The following is a 16302-nucleotide window of genomic DNA, read 5'->3' as shown; positions in this document are numbered from 1 at the left end:
ATGACGTGAGCAAACAGAGCGGATGATCGGCTGCCGCAGCTTCTCCGAACACAAATAAAGGGCTGAAATGATCTGGCTGCTTCTGTGAGTCTGTGATACTCTGAGCCTCCAAGGAGCTAATGTGCTAATAAACACAGAAACCAGCGAGAGGGAGGAAAACAAAGCAATAAGCCAACAGAAGAGACTCGGGAGGAATTATGGGAAAGGCCCACGACCCAGGATACACACACGCACACACACACACACACACACACACACACACACACACACACACACACACGCACACACACACAGGCTCTTGTGCTGTAGGGTGATGTGACGGTAATAGATTTGTGTTTGTGTGGGAAGAACATCGACTATCTATAATTGTTTACATTACAGAAAATTACATTTCCTGCCATTTTCTTACGAACTGACCGCATTCGGCCAGCAGTGCTAGCGCTAACTTCACCGGTAAGAGAGTCTCCCGCGCTCCATTAGCAAAGAACTGGCCGTTCGAGGAGGAGGAGACACCTGGCCGACGTGTACACCTGCCATCCACAGTCCGGCGTCGTTTTAACACACATTTAGAGACATCCACGATCCCACAATACAGCCATGAAAAACTAATTCTCCAACTGGTGCGGTGATCAGTGCCATAACTCACTGCACTGCTTCCGACAAAATAAATACACGAATAAAGAGCAAATTACAGCATCGCATCAGTGTCTCAGCCATAGATCCTCTGCGGTGAATGGGTGCCGTCAGAATAAGAGCCCAAGCGTCACAATAATCCACACCACTCCGGTCCATCTTGAGAAAACAAATCTCGTGATCCCGATTAAGGACTTTTCCGCTGGCATTGATACTAACGATAGACTTGGTTTGAAATGTCTTGAATCAGTTTCTTAAAAACGAACATCTTTTGACTTCATGTTAACCGACGGACCGGGGTGGTGCTGTGGATTATTGTGTTTTTATCAGTCTGACGGCACCCATTCACCGCAGAGCATCCATTTTCTCCTGTTCTCCTACAAATCCGACCCATTGGAGAATATACTACATTCGGCAACACACATATTCATATTTAGTACTATTTTACCTGCTCCGTGATTCGGGTTTGCGCAGCTCAGTTTATAGAGCCATGCGTTGCGAGACGAAATGTCCGAACAGGAGTCGCGTGATTATAAAACACATATGCACTATAAATCACGATTTCGCATCATCATCTTAAATCCCAGCGAGATCGGTGTAACAAGTCTCCACACTGCATTCAAACAAAACACGCATTTCACGCGTCGTTTCACGCCAACACACACCAAACGCTTCCCTTTTAGAGACCTCATAGAGACCTATAGGGTCGTTTTTTGTTGGAGGACAGGCTCTGAGCGAGTGATGCAATGCTATACTCCCGAAAAAAACAAACTCGGTGCATCTTTGGCCCGAGGGTGAGTACATTTTCATCACATTTTCATGATGAACTGTTCCTTTAAAGTCCGTAATTGCTTGAGTGTCTGCTAGCATACAAACTAGATGTTAATATTCACTCCAGTGTTTTATGCGCTTTAACGTAATGAAGTTATTTCAGTAACTCGGTTTCTGATTATTAATATTATGTTTATTAATTCCATAAACCCTACGCTTGCCCACTATTAATTCTTTGATGAGCAATTAAAAGTTCAGCATCACCTGCTGCAGGAGTTAATTCTTTTTTAAAACTTTAATAAGTCGTGCCCAGAGGGCTTCCATACTTATAAAAGAGCAAATCAAGCTGATTATTAATTTTTCCTCCTATTTTTGGCCTCAGCCATGTTATAGATAAGGATAGTGATAGTCCGAAGAGAGGCTAATGGGATCAGGTGTTCATTCCTATGTCTCCAGCTCACTGATTAGTTTTAAACGAGCTGAAAATGTGGTGCAATCCAACCACGTTATGCATGATATTTCATATCCGGTTTTAATTTTGATCAATTAGTATTTTCTGAGCAGTATTAGGTGACACGCACATATTTGAGTTCTTTAAAGAGGTCATGAACTGTCTTTTTTGCTTTTGTTGTACGGTTTTCTTAGGTCCATTTTCTGTAATGTTCATTTTATCAAGATTTTTCCATCAAAAACATCATTTAGAAGTAATAATCTGTTTAAACCCTCCTCATTAGAGAGCTCTGTTTGAACAGGTGTGGTGGACTATAGACTTAGAAGTAAACAAAGGACCAAGTTATTTCGGATTCTGTGTAGACCTGCTTCTGTCGTACTTATCAGGCAGCAGTAAAGAATCTGTGGGCGGAGCTAAACAGGCAGCAGTACCGAATCTGTGGGCGGGGCTAAACAGGTGACAGTAAAAAATCTCTGGGCGGTGCTAAACAGGTAACAGTAGATAATCTGTGGGTGGAGCTAAACAGGCAGCAGTAAATAATCTGTGGGCGGGGCTAAACAGGTGATAGAAAAGAATCTGTGGGCAGGGCTAAACAGGCAGCATTATATAATCTGTGGGCGGGGCTAATCAGGTGATGGTAAAGAATCTGTGGGCGGAGCTAAACAGGCAGCGGTAAATAATATGTGGGCGGGGCTAAACAGGCAGCAGTAAAGACTCTGTGGGCGGGGCTAAACAGGTGACAGTAAATAATCTGTGGGCGGGGCTAAACAGGCAGCGGTGTAGAATTGGTGGGCGGGGCAAAACAGGTAGCAGTACAGAATCGTAGGCGGGCTAAACAGGCAGTGCTGTAAAAACATTTGCATTTGCTATTGAAATGTTAATTTGTGAGAGGTTTGTGTGCTGAGGTCGCCACTGATGACTACATAAATGTACATGTTATGATTTAAAAAATTGCATGTAATGCTCTTTCTCCTGATTGTTTCAGAATCACATCATTTGTTATGTTGACGTAAAAAACTGAAACAATGCACACAGGCTATTAGTGGAAAAACAGCCTGCTATAAGCAACTCGAGTTGTGACAGCATGAGAGGGATCGAAAATGTGCAGAAAACATGCACCACTTGAACAAATTACAAAAGCTAAAGCTGTCAGCTGCGTGGATATTTACAGTGTCTTTAACAATATAAGATTATAATCGATACTACGGTCTTTAGTTTATGCTGGGCTCTGTCAATATGGGGACTTCACATTATTTGTAGCAAACTTGCCATACAATAATCACAATAACCTTTGTGATTTGTTAACTTTTTCAAACTAAACCAAACAAACTAAACATGTTGGAAAATATGTTTAGTTCCTCTTTAAGTGAACCTTAGTTCCCATCATCCACAAGATAATGAGCTCTTATATGTAAAAAGATCAACATAATTTTGGTATCCCAGTACCCTTTTAACAATAAATGATAACAATGCTTGATAAATAATAAATTAAATATTTGCACTGTGGACAAAACAGCCAAACACATACACAATCACACACGCAAAGATTGCAAACATGCTTATATTGAGACTCCATAAAAAACATTCACAGCATGTGAATCAATGACTGCCACGAGTGCAGCTTCCAGCAGCTCTGCGTCATTAAGCACAAACGCACAGAGGCGCTTCATCAGGCGCTCAGGGAGGAGGATGCTTAAAACCTCCAGACCCAGCAGAAAGATTCCTCTCCAAATCACCTGACCACAACCACATGACACCTCAAACCCACTGATGCTTCCTGATCTCTGTGACGACTAAAGATGATTGTATACAGCACCTGGCTTTTGTCATAGCTTAATAACATTCATTTGTAAAATTTCAACTGATTATAATTTCAATAGGCTGCTTAAAATGAATAATGATCATTTAAAACTGCACACACTGCTATGAGCATAAAAGTCTAATTCTAATGGAAATCATTTTAATTTACTTCAATAGTGTAATTTCATCACAGCAGCAAAGCTACATGGTAAAATCTTTCACAAAACCCTTGAAACAACCCAGAACACTCTAGCAATTGCCTTAAAACCAATCAGGTCACCTTAGCAACTCCCTAGCAACCATACAGAAAACCCTAGCAACAATCCAGGGAACCCTAGCAGCCACCCAGAACATTCTGGCAAGTGTATACAGTAGCAACCACCCACAATACCTTGATAACCACGTAGAAACACCTTGGCGGCCTAACAACCAATGCAGAACATCTTACCAACTCCCTAAAAATAATCAAAAACACCCTAGCAACCACCCATTATACCTTGTTAACCACATGGAAACATCTTAACAACCATACAGACCACTTTACCAACTCCCTAGTAACTACCCAGCCTGGCAACTGTATACAGTAGTCACAATACCTTGGTAATCACTTAGAAACATCTTAGCGACCTAACAACCAATGAAGAACACCTTTCTACCATCCTAGCAACCACATAAAACACCCTGGCAACTGCATAATAACCACCCCACAATACCTTGGTAACCACACAGAAACACCCTAGCAACCTAACAAGCATGCATTACCAACTCCTTATTAATCATCCAGAACAGCCTAGCAATTCCCTAGCAACCACCCAGAACACTCTGGCAACTGCATAGCAACCACCCAGAATAAATTGGTAACCACATAAAAACACCCTTGCAACCTAGCAACCATCCAGAACACCCCACCAACCCCTTAAAAACCAACCAGAACACCGAACAACTGAAAACCGAAAAACAATCAAAAAGCGCCATTTTTTTATGCCACAAAAGATTTCTATTTCAAATAAATGCTGTTCTTTTCAAATGTATTTTTTATCTGTGAAGCCTGAAAAATAAAATGAATCACATTTTCCACACAATTATGAAGCTGCACAACTGTTTTCAAATGTTAAAAATAAAGAAAGCTTCAAGCTAATTGCATTTTAAATTACACAAATTTGTTAAATTGTCAGCTTTATTTGCTGATTATGTTTCATTTGTATCAGTAAGTTAAGCATGACTGTTTCCCGAGGAGCAGATGAAGACGGACTGACCGAAGCTGCATGCGAATCAGGCGATCTGATTGAAGCGCGTGTGGTCTGAACCATCAAAACCAACTCAATTAACTCAACCAGTCAATCTGTAAATCTGCCTGTAATTTCCAATCCATGCAAGAAACGTTCTTAAAACATTCTGTCCATTATCAGGATTGACGGCAGACGTGGCGGCGTTCTGCGCGGTGTGCCGCGTTTTAGCCGCGTGCCATTACACTTAATTTGAAGTGCTCTTCTTGTCATAATTATCTCTCGTTCGTCTTCTCAGCACCAAAGAAAATGAAGAGAAGTTTCTCTGTCTGTCAGAAAGAGCTCATTACTTTGAATTGTCTCTCTATTCTGGTGTCTTATCAGTGCGAGTGAGAACTGGCTCGACTCATTCATGTCTGGCAGAAAGATGAAGCATCTCTATCACTGCTCACTCACAGCCATGCTTAATTAACATTTGGAACCTTTTCACTGTTCCCATCATATGGCACAAACACACACACACACACACACACACACGTTTGTTGTTGTTGTATTGGTGTAAGTGAACTGTTGAATGCCAGAGTCAGTTCACTCAGAATCACTCTCATTCTTAACTCATGAAACAAAACTTTCACCTGCTGTTTTGGCACTTTGATATGAAATTAATTGTCATTGTTTCTTTATCTTCAATGTCCTAGCAACCACCCAGAACACCCTAGCAATGCCCTCATACCGCACCACACCCTAGAAAACTCATAGCAACTCCTCAGCAACCATCCGAACACCTGTATAGCAGCTAAACGGAAAACCACAAAGCAACAGCAACCACCCAGGCCTCCCCAGATATTGCATAGCAACCGCCTAGAAACCAGAGAGAGCTCTCCACACATAACGTAGCAACCGTAACACACCGGCAACCACCCAGAACACCCCATCAACAACACAGCAACCATCTACGAACCACCCAGAACTTACTCACTATCACACCTAGCAACCGTCAATAACACAGCAGCAAGCTGGCATATAGCAACCGTAATGAACACCCCAGGAGTAGCATAACCACCCAAAACATACCAGAAACCATCAAACAACCACTCAGAACCCTTTAACAATCATATAGTAGCAACACAGAAACTAAACAGAACCCACATATAACATAAAAGCCACAACTCACTAGAAACCACACTTAGCAACCATTCTGAACATCCTAGCAATCACTTAGCAACCACATAACAACCAGTGATAATACATCTGCAACCACCTAGAACACCCTAGCAGTCACCTATCAATCAAACAGAACGCCCGAGCAACCACTTAGCAACTGCCTAGACCTTTTTTATGTTTTTTTTCAACAAATGAAACGAGGCCCGCATGCTTCGTGTCTGCTTCATTCCAAACCTGAACGTAATAGGAGCTAGACGAATGCATCCGAACACGTGTAACAGATCAACTCCCAAATCCACTGGACGCAAGCTTTATTATTCCACTTCTGCAGCCTGTTTCGCGAGGAGTCTGCAGGTCTTGACTCTGTGTGTTTTATTAGACCGAATGCCAGGCCGAGTCAAAAGATCTCCAGTAGTCATAGCACAAAGCAGTGCTCCTCTGAGGTCACGGCTAAACATATTTCCCTCTGCATATGGGCCAGATTAGGTCAATTACCGTCTGCCTAAAGGGACCTGCAGAGCAGAGCGCAACAAGCATCCCGAACCAGCTCCAAACTTCACTGCGTTTGACGTTGCCTCACATGTTCTGAATATCAGCAAAAGCCAAAGCTATAAGGAAGAGAGCTGCTATTGCACACAGCGGGTCAAAACGGGAGATCCGTATCTCACACGAAACCATCCGTCACAACAACTCCAGGAGGACATCTCAGACATGTCGGGTTTCACAGAAGCTTGAAGAAAAACAAGGCCCTGCTTCAAAAACGGTCACTGTTTTGACAATTCGGAATTCTTTACCGTGGCACAAAAATAAACATTCATCGCAGGAGAAATTTCATTACGTTTCATATACAGAACACCATGTTTGTTTTGGTGTGAAAGCATCATCTGCATCATATAAAGAGCAGAGGAATTGCGGGGTTTTCTTTACTGTGATTGTTGTGGAGGTTACGTTCTAATTTTGAAGATAATCCTCCAGTTTTGTCATTTGAGGCGTATGATTTTGTGTTGTGAATTTTAATGCAGATCTTTGTCCTTTGACCTTTTCTGATGCTGATTTCAAAGACTTCAAGGTGATTCTAACATCATGCTGAGTGATTCTGTTACCTCATGCAGATTTTGGACATCTGATTTCAGAGATTCCAATGTAATAACATTTTTTGAAGACCCCACGCTGAATCTGTCTTTCTGGTATGATTCTGTCACGTTCCACTGATTTTAGACTTTCTAGGATAATTCTGTTATGTCATGCTTATTTTTAGAGATTCCCCGAAGCGTCTGTTACACAGAAACACATGAGACAGAACTGAAAACATACACACTGTCTCTTTCACACACACAGAGACTCACACAAGGCCAGTGGAGCAGGGCATAGGGACAGATGTTGTAAGCACAGTGCGTATCTCTCTCTTGACTGCCTCTACAGAGGAACTAAAGCTGGAGAGGGTGCACGGGGAGGGGGTGATAAAGTGCGACACACTTGTGCCCGCGAGCCAGGGGATTTTCAGCAGTGAGTAATGGAGCTGTGTGCAGTGATAAAACCAGCCTCCAGCCAAAAGCTGCCTGAGACCTAAAACATATAGAGGGCCTAAAAATAAATGTACAATGCAGTGTGAGTTAAATAGGCGAGTGCAGATCCTACACAAGCCATAATTCACCCCAGAATCAACAAAAGCCTATTTCAAGATCATTAAGATCATTTCAGGATAATTTCAGTATATTTTTTGCACTGCATAGCAATGTGACAATATTTTCAAAAGATCTGTATTTAGAGGCCATGTTGTAAACGGCACACTTGATGGGCTTGAGCTCTCGTGATGGGCATCGCTGACTACGAAGTCTACTAGACCGGTGTTTCTCAACTGTGCAGAATCTTTGAGATGTCTGACTAATTCAAACACTCACCAGCTTCAGCTTATCAGCTTGTTAGTCTGTTGAACAGTGAGACATCTATAACATTCTGGAATGGGATTCAGAGAAGCGGAGTTGAAAAACACTAGACTGTAGGGTGTCTCATTTGCTATTTTATAACTCCGAAGGCGGCTCACGCCCCCTTTTTGGCTGTATTTAGATGCACTGGGACATTTCACTGTTTGTGTCGCTCTGTTTATTTGTCAGTCTGTGTATTACTAGATTGAATTTTTCTGAAGTTACACTAAAACGCCTTTTTCTGTGAAAAACTGTAAAATGTTTTCTTTGCATTTAAATAATATCTTCAGAGATCACCGCGGAGTAGTCGAGCAAGTAAGGTAGAAATAAATGCAGAAATCATTCATTACCCATAATGGAGGCACTGATTCGTTTAGGAATGAAACCTAAAGGCTGCAACACTTTGACTAAAACCGTGCTGATATTCAGAACAACACCACTGTTCTTGCTTGGGCCAGTTGAATTAATAGCGTCACCAAGGCTAAAACCTAATAAATAAGTCTACTGAAGCAGCTTTGCATTGTGGGTGTGTTTAAGCAGTATGTATGCTCTCTAGGTCTTGAAACAGCAACAGAATGTGACGAACAGAACCCCATCAAAGAGTCACCTTCAGATGAAGGTTAATTCCAGGAGAAACATGCTGCAGGTGTTGTGAGTTCAGACCTCTCACACACACACACACACACACACACACACACACACACACACCTCATTCGCTGCATGTGTGATTTGAGAAGGCTCTGAGTGGGTCATTTAATGACTCTATAAATGCACGTAAGAGCCTCTCAAATCACACCATCACTTAATAAATCACTTAACAACTTCACCTCACGTCTATACTCAACACAATGCACACACGAGTGAAAACGCACCGCAACCGTGTCTGTGGCATTAGACTGGACGTGTTATTCAGGGGGAAAGTTACAAACAGCGTAACTAACTTGCTCAGCAAGATTCGCGTCAAACTACCGCTCCGCAGGAAGCTGAAAACACTAATACGTTTAAGTGTAATACGAGCATATTTGGACGCTTAGCACTGTGTGCGGTGTATACGCTGCCTGATATTAAAAAGAAAACAAGCAGCACGAGCGATTTGTGGCAGAGAGCAGCGGTGAAGAGCAGCAGTTCTGACAGCTGTTACCTCGCCGTCAAAAACACTTCCATTCGACTCGAACCAAAACTTCATCCGGGAACAAGAAATGAAATGCATGTCGTCCAAACCGCTGCTGTCATCAGGGAGACATAATTGTGACTTTGAACACAGATTTGTCTGAGAGCACTCTTCTTGTCAGAGCAAGTCTCACCAAATATCACTACTACTACTACTCTCAACGCCAAACGACTTCAGAGAATATATATATACAGTGATATCGGCATCTTTGGTAAATATGACAAAAAGAAGGATGTGAAAATTAATCTGCATTGTTAATCTTTTTGATCTTTTATATAAAACAAATCACAGAAATCAAACCTTTTTTGGGGGGGTGACATTAAGAAATAAATGTTTTTTCTCAAATACACAGTTATGGGCACCCCTAAAATATCTCTGAAGTGTGTTCATATTGACAATGTTGAGCACTCCGGGGTGATTACGAACATGAAATTATCCAGCCGTGGATAATTCACAGAGATATACATCGGAGGAAAAGCAAAGCCCGAATTCCCTCAATCATCTATCACAATGAGAAATAAACAAAGAATATATTTCTGACGTGCAGGAAAAGATAACTGAGCGTCACAAATTAGTAAAGTGGCTTTTATTAAAAAGAGCTAGAGCAGGGAAAATGACCATTTCCGTCAACAGGGCAATAATTGAGAATTTCCAATTAACATAAAATGTTATGAAACTGTTTGAAGAGGATGTGTGTATAGAGTGGATGAAGACTCTCCAATGACCCTAGCTGGAGAATTGCAGAGAATAGTTGAGTCTTGAGGTCAGAAAACCTTAAAAACAACTACATCATCACACCTCGTTTGGGAGGATTTCAAGAAAAATTATTCTTGCCCATCCAAAAACGAACTCCAGGATATTCAGTTGTCAGACACGACTGGACCTTCGAACGGCACTTCTACGATCAAATGAAACTAAAAAGCAGCAAACGCTTCAGATTTGGTGTACAATGAAATATACTGCTGTATCTTTAATATTGTGGGCCTATATTTCTGCTGGACGTCTTGTTTAAACACATGGCATCGTGGATTCTATCAAATACCAACAGATTAAAAAAAACATCAATAAGTGACTGGCTCTGTTAGAAATCTTATGACGGGCCATGTTTGGATCCTCCAACCGTAAAATAATCCAAACACAAACCTCAAAAACAACACAAAACTGGGTCACTGAGCAAAAAACCAAGCTTCTTCTGGCCATCCCGGTCCTCTGACCTGAACCCAGTAGAAAATGATTGAGGTGAACTGAAGAGAAGAAGCGCCAACATGAATCTAAAGGGTCTGGAGTGAAAGAGTGGTCTCTGATCTTTTGTCAGATGTGTTTTATCCTCATCGGACGTCATAGAAGAACTTTTAGCTGTTAAACTGGCAAATGGAGGGTTCAAAAAGTATTGAATAAAAGGGTGCAGTTAATTGTGTAATAAAGAAAAAACATTTATTTCATAATGATATTTTCCCAATTCTTATTTTCAAATGAAAGGTTAGATTTTTGTGGATTTTAAAGTAAAAGATCAAAAGGATTAACAATGCAGATTAATTTTCACAGCCTTCTTTGATCATATTTACCAAAGGTGCCAATATCAGTGAGCAGCACTGTGTAATATATATATATATATATATATATATAATGCAATATAATAAAGTTGATTAAATAAAATTTATTTAATGTTTTTATAGCTATAATAATAATAATAATAATAATAATAATAATAATAATAATAATAATAACAATACATTTGCAGCAGAATTTGTGGTGGCAATTACAATACTTTGGCTGGCACTGAGGGTGACCATGAAAAAAAAAATTTTGAAAAGCAATTAAAATTTTTTGCAAATGATTCCACTTTTTATTTTCTCTTAGCGATGACCCCCAGTACGCCTCGTGCATATTACTGCACAGCGGTAACAGTGCTTTTCCCACAGCGATAGTGAAGATGTTTATGAAAGTTTTCTTTATTTAAAAGACTTTTAATTAAATGGCGAAAGGAATGTCACACATTTGAGAAACACTCGCTCTGTAATTATCGCCGATCCAGCCGACGACATTCTGACTTTCAGTGAGTAGCCATGAACTTCTTCCTCTCCGCCGACTTCACTCGACGCTTTCCAATTAAAGAAAACATTCCCAACTTTCTGCTCGACCGCTAACTGGAGCGAACAGCACTGAAGCTCCCTGGATCTGTGCCGCCCCGCAGACACCAAACAACTCATTTCACTAAATCAAAAGGCAAAGCTTACATTTTTACAACCACAACATTCCCATCAGCAGCTCCACCCGCCGAGGCACCAAAATGTGATTAGTAGCTGCGCTTTTAAAGAGGAGGCAGTGCATCTCATTAAAGTAAGCCATATTTCACCCCAACATCATAAGAAATACAAGACCGTATTTTGCATAACAAAAATAAAGGCTATTTGTATTTGACTGAAAGGTTTGTAAAAGGATTTCTTTTTAATTGTGACACTGCGTTAAAATAATAGAAAACGTTTCCGCCCGAATGTGTATTTTTTCCCCTTTCACTTCTGTTAATGCTGACTTTAATAGTCACATTTTTACTGAAATACAGTAAAAAGATGCAGTTATTAATAAAACAACAAAAATTCATTTAAGCACCACAAATAAAAAAAGTAAAAATGTAAAGTTACGTATTTAAGACTATTATTACGTTTAATTTCTCATTCTACATTTGAGTGTAAAAGGTACCTAATGTCAGATGTCAGAATAATTAATTGATTGATTGATCTTAAAAATTTATTTTTTGGCCCCGATGTATTTCCTGTAAAACAGGATGTTGGGAACATATTGACGATAATGATGATTATTAATATTATTACTGCAAATGATTGCTAGACCATCTAAATAAGTTAAATTTTTAATTATGAATTTCAATAATATTGAAATGTATTTTTGGGCCTTCATGATATATATAGACATGCATATAGCTATGATTTTGCCTTCAACTCCAGTGTGCAAGCAAATAGGCGATCAGGCACGAACAAAACATGGCTTAAACCTTGAACAAAGTTGCATCCACTTCCTATTTTCCTTTCGAAACGCTTTTTTTTGGGCTTTCGCAGCCTCCAAAGCACCCCAGCTCTTACCTAGCCTGTTGTCCAGCACTCCGAAATCCAGCGTGTACTTGACCACGTGGTAGTTATTCCAGACGTAGAGCAGATTGTCCCTGGGATTGTAATCCACGGCAGCGATGTACTGGTACGAGTTTGGGAAGGGGATGTCCAGGTAGCCGTCTTTGCTCAGCTCCGTGTTGTAGATGTAGTCGATCTTATTCCCGGTGGCTTCGCTGTCGTCGTCTTCGTACACGCTCTTGACGACGTACAGGATGCCGCAGATCATGAAGGCGTTGGAAGCCGAGCGCTTGTCGTAGGCCGTGTCCCACGTTCCCTCGACGCGTAACGTGTACGGGTTGAGCTGGCTGATCACGATCCGTCCGTTGTTTTGCTCCGTCGCGTAAATCACCCAAAGCCCGTTCTCGTCCACCGCCAGGTCGATGTCCGACTTGCCTCCCCAGCGGTAGGGCGAAGTGTCGTGGTAGTTGGCGCTAGCGATGATGGCCTCGCCGCTCTTGATGCGAGTGCGCAAATCGAACTTGACGATGTTCCTGGTGCGCTCCTTGTTGAAGAACAGCGCTCCGTCGTAGACGACGAAGCCGGTGCCGTCGACGCGGTGCGGGAGCTTGTAGGTGGTGGTGGGTCGTCCGGCGATGAAGTCCTCTTTGCCGGAGTATTCGGTGAGCATGTCGGTGCGGTACGGCGTCCAGGGCATGTAATAGATCTTATCCGAGGCCTGCAGGGGGTCTTTGCACCAAGCTCCCGACTGGTGGTCCGACTCGAATAGATGCTCGCTCTGATAGACGCCGCGCAGGAGCCCTGGGCACAAGAAAACTACAGACAGACACAGAGAGAAAGACAAGTGAGCGTCGCTTCCAAAGCACTCTCAATCGAGACGACGCATGACACATCGCCAGATTGCGAGCAGTGAGATTTTTTAGGTTTTTGTCTTAAAATAATTGTCTCCTGCTCAACACACCTGCATTTATTTGACCCCGGAATACAGCGAAAGCAGTAATATCGTGAAATATTTTTACTATTCAAAAATATTATTTCTGTTTAAATATGCGTTTGTATTTATTGCAGTCATTTTTTACATCATTACATTGTAATTATTAGAGGCCAAGCACTGAAGGTGCTTATTTATCTGTTGTTTTTGTTGGCGCACTTATTCTTCTTCAGGTTCCTCTGCTCTTGAGTCTATGGCAGGCCATAGAACCTTTTGGGGGAAAGTTGTAAAATTTGGCACACTGATAGAGGACAGTCCCAGCATTAACCACACCACATTTGTGCCACCACTTGTCCAAATTTAACTATTGTTATGCTAACAACTTTTGAACCGTAAGTCTTTTTTTTCAAAAAAGTCAAATTTAGCTGCAAAATCAGAAGGTTTAGTTGTTTAGCTATTCTTAAAAGCTCATTTTTCGAATTCGTCGTAGATGGTTCATCTGATTTTCACCAAAATTGGCTCATGTAATCTAAAGACCACGCTGGCGAAAAAATGTGAAATTCAAGGCGTTTAGTCAAACCGTTCTTGAATAACGTGCAAAATAATTGTACAAAAAACATGCAAAAACGGATCTGAGGCTACATCTCCACAACGTTTTGGCACATTGAGACCAAACATGGAGTGCGTTATAACGAGCATGACCTGAGACTACCTGCAGTGTTTTGGCACAGTGCCACCTAGTGGTCAGGAGATACAAAAAAAAAAAATTTGCTTATAAATTCTGCAAGTTTTGGCCAAAAATAAATTACTTTTATTTAGCAAGGATACTTTCAACTAATCAAAAGTAATTTTTTAAAAAGTAACTATTATTAGTAGTAGCATTACAATAATAATCATAATGTTTTTTGAGCAGTAAATCAGAATATTAGAATAATTATGTGCGCGCCTGGAGTAATACTGCAAAAAATATCAGCTTTGAAATCACAGGAATGAATTACATTTTAAAATACATTCAAATAGAAAACTTTTTTTTTGAAAGGTAAAATTTTTTTTAATTTTAATTTAATTTAAATGCAGGCTTTGGTGAGCAGATGAGACTTTCCAAAAACTTGTGACTGATAGTGCTGCTGAGTCGACTGCTTTCAGTGATCCATTACGCATTTAAAAGGAAAGTGATAAACATAGATTATGGAGGAGAATGAAATGTTACTCGGATGACAATCCTTCACGATGCTTTTACACATCGCAAACGTCGATTCTCTCGCATTCGGCTCAATAACACCGCGTCGTATCTCTTTCACTAGACAATGAGTGATACTTACACAATGCAATGAATTACATCTGCCACGAATTATCTTATTGTTGTGATTCTGGCCAAGAAGCATTCATTTAGTGGCGAAGACGCTGTGTGACTGACGTGTTAAACCCCCGGAGCCGAGTTACAGACTAGCGTGTCTCCGGAGAGCACTATAGTGAGAGCGCAGACAGGCATGCACTGAATTAAACAGTGCATTACTACTAGTGACTTTACATTTTATACATTTAACCCACTAACTTTCAGCTAAATTTATTTAAACGTAGCTAAAACATATTCCTTGCAAACACTTACCGTATGAAATTTTTTTAAAAATTAAATTAAAGGACAAATTACTCATTGAACTTACTTTGTCTGTGTATCTATATACTAATAATATATTATATACTATATTATTATATATATATATATATATATATATATATATATATATATATATATATATATATATATATATATATGTAGTATGTATATATATATATATATATATATATATATATATATATATATATATATATATATATATATATATAACTAATTTGTTTAAAAAAAAAAAATAATAATATATTTTTTTGTTGTTTTAATTTAGATTATAGCTTTATCATTTTAATACATCAGTAGTTTAGTAATGTAAATAAATTTTTTTGTGCATTTGTAGGGCACTTTTGCCCCAACCCCACGTTCATTTACAACTTCTTCAGAATCTCCTCTTTCGTGTCCCACAGGAAGTCAGAAAAACCGACAAGGCCAGAGTAAATAACGTCTGTTCTTTGGGAGTGAAACGAGTGCATCTTCTCCGGGAGCCGAGTTGAGCTCAGGCCTAATTAAACACACCTGAAGCGGCTAATCGTGGTCTTCGGGGTCAGCGGAGCGTCCAGACAGGTGTGCTGGATCGGATCGGACGCGCGCAGGAAGATTTCATTTCCACCTGAAGCTGGCATTTCAAATTTTGATAAATAAGAGGCGGTTTATTAATGACAGCCGGTCAGAGGGGCCAGAGGCCGCCGAGACATAATAATGAGCTTATATTTATTACAATCCGAACGGATTCCATCCCGATGCTAAGATATTGTCAATTTGTGTCAACGTGATTTATTGCGTCTGCGTGCACAAAACTAATAATAAGCGTATTTTGCTCAGTTCGGCTTCACTCTAAGCAGCATCAGGACAGAAAGATTGTGTATCTTTCCATGGCTTTCGCCTCCAGAAATTGATTAAAGCCCAAGCCTGGCGGCGGCGATCCATACACTTAACCAGATTAGCTTAGAAATATATAAACTCGTTGCAATTAATTTCCTGCGAGGGTCAAATCTGTTGATAGCAGAGACGGTGTAGCGCACAGAGACGGCGCTCGCGTCCGCGTCGTATTTATGATCGCGGGAAGTCTCCGAACGCTCAATAAATCGAAGCCAAACGCTACAGCTGGAAGCTTTTATCATATCTGGCCGTTTCGTGGACTTTCGTGTTTCCGGCGGTTGATTTTATGAAAACAATAAAAAGCACTCTAAAACACTCTTGTTAAAATGTTTTACTTTCGCCTTTCATTTTTACTGCAAATGCCTTTTATGCAGATTTCGCTGCTTTACCCTTTACTTTCAACGCTAGGCTATGAAAAACCACCGTAAAAACAGAATATGTGTGTTATTAAATAATAGTCGAACACTAAACGGGGTAAAATAATCCACTTCGATATTTATTGCATAGCGATGCGTGTGCAGATTAATAATAATACGCCGTTATAATTATTACAATCATTTATTCACTAAGAAAGATTAAAGAAAATGTAAGTAAATTACATTTAATTTAATAATGCAAGAAGAGAGTAAATATAT

The 16302-nt window shown here is 40.3% G+C and overlaps 1 protein-coding gene across 16 annotated transcripts in view; it reads right to left on the bottom strand.

The window, feature by feature from the left end:
- The window catches only part of LOC122348744 (adhesion G protein-coupled receptor L3-like), a 228503-nt gene that overhangs the window by 68988 nt on the left and 143213 nt on the right, over nucleotides 1-16302 (bottom strand). For all 16 annotated transcript variants that reach the window (XM_043244565.1, XM_043244567.1, XM_043244573.1 and 13 more), the window contains exon 6: nucleotides 12240-13040. In XM_043244565.1, the coding sequence (XP_043100500.1) occupies nucleotides 12240-13040 (801 nt within the window). The remainder of the gene's footprint in view (nucleotides 1-12239; nucleotides 13041-16302) is intronic.

Source organism: Puntigrus tetrazona, chromosome 7 (genome assembly GCF_018831695.1).
Source record: "Puntigrus tetrazona isolate hp1 chromosome 7, ASM1883169v1, whole genome shotgun sequence".
Taxonomy (NCBI): Eukaryota; Metazoa; Chordata; class Actinopteri; order Cypriniformes; family Cyprinidae; genus Puntigrus; species Puntigrus tetrazona.
This window is presented reverse-complemented; position numbering and strand designations above follow the sequence as displayed.